This window comes from Stenella coeruleoalba, assembly GCF_951394435.1.
Source record: "Stenella coeruleoalba genome assembly, chromosome: 18".
Lineage (NCBI taxonomy): Eukaryota > Metazoa > Chordata > Mammalia > Artiodactyla > Delphinidae > Stenella > Stenella coeruleoalba.
The window spans coordinates 69,669,262-69,673,242 of NC_137164.1; the positions used below are offsets into that span (position 1 = coordinate 69,669,262).

At 41.8% G+C, this 3,981-nt stretch overlaps 1 protein-coding gene across 1 annotated transcript; it reads right to left on the bottom strand.

Moving 5' to 3' along the window:
* Positions 1-883: 883 nt before the first annotated feature.
* LOC307176616 (leucine-rich repeat transmembrane protein CCDC168-like) lies at positions 884-3,868 on the bottom strand (the record flags this gene model as incomplete). Its single annotated transcript, XM_079902946.1, has 1 exon — positions 884-3,868. One exon carries the CDS (start codon positions 3,866-3,868, stop codon positions 884-886), a length of 2,985 nt encoding a protein of 994 aa, XP_079759072.1.
* Positions 3,869-3,981: the final 113 nt, after the last annotated feature.

Sequence of the window (3,981 nt, forward strand, 5' to 3'; positions counted from 1 at the left end):
AGCTTTTCTGGGCCTCCTGCAAGAGCCTGGGGGCAGGGGGTGGGGTCAGCAGCCCTGAGGGCAAAGGTGAGGGTGCACTGCTGGCAGTGCCCCGGATCACACTCCATCTCTCAGTCATCTCTGTCTACAGGTGGACCTGCTCCATCCCCGACCAGGGCCCTCACAACCCAGGGCATGTGGTAATAGGAGGGCAGGTAGTTCAGATGCACTGAGAGGTGTCTCCCTTCACCTGGCAGTGCTGTGGGGCGGCTCCCTGCCACCCCCCACCCCAGAGGATGCAGTGGCAGGTGCTCTGTGCCGAGGTCCCCAAGCGCGTTGATGCCCTAGCCATGGCAGGTGGTGAGCAGGTATGGGTCACAGAGCTGCTGTGGGTTCCACTTGTGGTTGGGGACAAGGACAAAGCCGTCAGAGGAACCTGGGTTCTCAAAACCAGTACTTATCCCTGTATCTTGTGACATTTGACAATGTTGAACCCTCGCTGCTACTTGAAACTGTCTCCCTTCAGTATCTATGTCCTCCTACCTTTTAGGGTACTCTCAATCTCATGTATGGGCTACAATTCCTCCGACTCACCCTTCAGTCATGGGGGAGTGCGTGGGGAGGGTGGGAAGGGGGCTTCGGCATCTGTGGGCTTCTCCTTTGGGGATTATAAGGAGGTAGCACAAACTGAGGGGAGATCTCACGCATGGCTGGACCAAACGGGAAATCATCTGCTTTCCCATCCATCCCTCCCAGAACTGTGCAAATCTACTGTAGAAATAAAAGGTATCAGTTTAGAAAACACTTCATGAGGAAACCATTTGACTTTATATGATTTTATTTTTCAAAGAATATCACAAGAGCAACCAGCTTTCCCCTCGAGATGAATCTTGATATGTTAACATCATTTTTGATGAACAAAGCTGAAGGACCCTAACAACGACCCCAGCAGCTTTTTGGATGAACTCCATATGTTGCAAGAACTTGAAATCTTGGCCACCAGGGGACTTCTGAAGTTCTTCTTCCTTAAAGTGTTGCGGGGAATAGTCCAGCGAACAGTTTGGGGTATAATCTCCGGCGAGTCTGATGGTATACAGGCATAAAAAAATGGCTGGTTTTGTTCTCTTTCAGAATGGAAGCTGATATCCTCTTGAGGAGGTTTTGATGCTGACTTATGTTTGCTTGGGAAATAATCTGACCTTTCTGACTCATAATCCCGTACCTTCTCCTTTCTTGTGCGTTTCTCTTTATGCTGTGTATAACTGCCATCACATTCCCAAGGAGTGTTGTTCTTTCTAGATAAATACAATTTGGCCTTCTTTCGTTCTTTGCTTTCCAAATGCCTGTGAGGATTGCCTTGGCTTTTTGCAAGATGTAATTCAATATCTGATTCCATTAAGGGGACTAAAGAATAACATTTTCCACTCCTTGCAGTCTGTGAAAGCTTCTCTTCGCTGAACGGAACGGAAGATGATACAGACAAAACCTCTACAGTATTTAAGGAACTGTGACACCACAAGTCAGGAGGTCGCATTTTGGAAGATGACCTATGTTTCCTGCTTTTGTGAGATTCATAAGAAGGTGGTGTCATTTCGGAGGATGACCTATGTTTCCTGCTTTTGTGGGATTCGTAAGAAGGTGGTGTCACAAATGAGGAATGTTTTTGACAGCCTCTAATATGATGGGAACCTGAATCTTCACTGTAAAGTGGTTTCAAATCAGTTTTGATTTTTTTCTTCTTATAGAGATTTTCCACAGGCATGTCTTTCTGTAATTCAAACAGAATATTCTGTGACTTCCAACTTAAATAAGGGTTGGCATCTGAAAATATACATTCTTCACTCTCGTGTACATCAAGAGCTGAGCATTCCTCCAAGTTATCTGAACTCTCAATATTTGTCTGACTATCAGTAAAATCTTCAAAATTCTGAATTGAATGGGAACCAACTAAATCCCGAGTCTTTTCCTGAGTCTTTAAATCAACAGATTCACATGTATTTGTTTCTTGAAACCATACATGACATCCTTTATCTTTTTCTGGAGTCACATGAGATTTTAACTTTGAAAGAGCCATGGTATCTTTCTGCACTGTGTTGTGTTGATCAGGGTCAGAGGCACACACCTGAGTGGGCTCCAAGAAATTTCTGACTAATGATGAGTTTTCATGGAAACTTTGCTTTTTGAAAGAGATATGTTCTTCTAACCGTCTTGTACCAATGGAAAGACCACCACTTTCTCCACTATTGTCTACTTTTTTACGTATTGCAACTGTCTGTAATTTAAGAATATGTTTGGGAAGTGCATTTGGCTTAGGGAACATACTTTTGACTGGAGAGCCCAGGAGAAAACGATGGTATTTGTATTGTAAATCAAGATCTATTTGATGAAGAGATTTTTCCTCAAAAAGTAACAAAACTCTGTTTTTTTGTTTTGGTACTTTGACACCAGAATGAATACATTTAGATAAACGTTTCCTTCCATCCTGAGCCCTGGCCATTGTGTAAGATTCTCTTACAATTCTGGGAAAGGCTTTCATTTGAATCTCCAGTGTTTTCATAGAAAAGTGTATGAGAAGTTTGTTTTTTTCTCCTACTGAATAGTTTTGGAGAATATGAGGCAATGTCATCTCTCTAGCAGAAGTCAAAGGAGATGTTCCACTATCTAGCTCATTTATACTCTTTAACTCTGTAATGATCTTTTCATTGCCCCTTGAAACATTAACAATCAGTGACTTCATACAGCTGACAGGAGGTGAGTCTTTTTGGTATTTGTGCTTTAGGTTAAATTCTATGGTATCAATCCCTTCCAGAGACAAAAAGAACATTTTTTTATGTCTTGGATAGAGCTTCCAACTGTTATGTTTTGAAATAGCCAGTTTTTGATAAAAGTTGAACTTTTGGAAGGATTGTTTTACCACCTCTGGTATCAAATTCAGTTTTATTTCAGGTGCTTTTGACTCTAAATGATTAGTGGGCTTGATTTTTTCTTTGCAAGTAAAATTTTCTAAAATAGGTTTTGGCTGCAATTTGGGACGTATTGTCATGTATGTTGCATCTGGACCCCCTGCCAAAGGTGGTGACTTCCAATCATCAAATCCTTCAGATTTGACTCGTGGAGGCTCTTTCCTTTGCTGTACACTGATCATGAAGTTTGAGGTCCACTGTTGCATGGCCTCTTCTGGCACTGAGTGTTCTGCATTTTTAACAATTTCACTCTCACCAGCAGCTGACTCTCTAATTGCTGTTTTCTGGGTATCTGATGATTCCTGGAGATTCTGCTGTGGACAAGAGGATCCCATGATTCCTGGTGCATCTTTGTCTATTTTGCTCCCTGACTCTAGATAAAGAGGTGCTGATGGGATGGAAAGACAAGTTCTTGTCAGAACCATACATGGTTCATCTTTACCTTTGTGCACTTTTTCCCCTGGCCCTTTAATAACATTCAACACAAATTCCTTTGTACTAAGGACATGTGGTATTGGTGAAATCGTTGCCTCTTTGTGATGTGTCCTGAGCCTCATATCTACTTTTTTCACATCATACTTTTTTTCTTTCTCTGACATATGTTGTTTTCTTTTTATTACATCACTACCAATTCCCTTCGTATCTGGTCTCTTCTTTGCATCTGATAATGCTGAAAGCATTCGTGAAAGTAGAGAGGGTTTTTTAATTCCAAGCCTTCCTTCATCTACTTGTGTACCTTTATCCAATTCCAGCTTAGTTGGAGGTTTGGAAACATAAATGTTTCTTACCACCGTACTGGGTGGTTTACCTTGACTTTCCTGTTTCTTTTGCTCTATCCCCCCAGTGTTCAGATGTAATTCTGTTCTGTGGAGCATATATGAAGAAGGTGACTTCTTGGACTTCAAAGTTATATCTTTGGTGTGCATCGCACCTCTCCTATCTACCATTTTTTCTCTTTCCCTCTCTTCTTTCTCAGGCATAGGTTGTTCCTCGTTTTGAACATCTTTCGTGGTATCACCACTAATTGAATATGTATGTA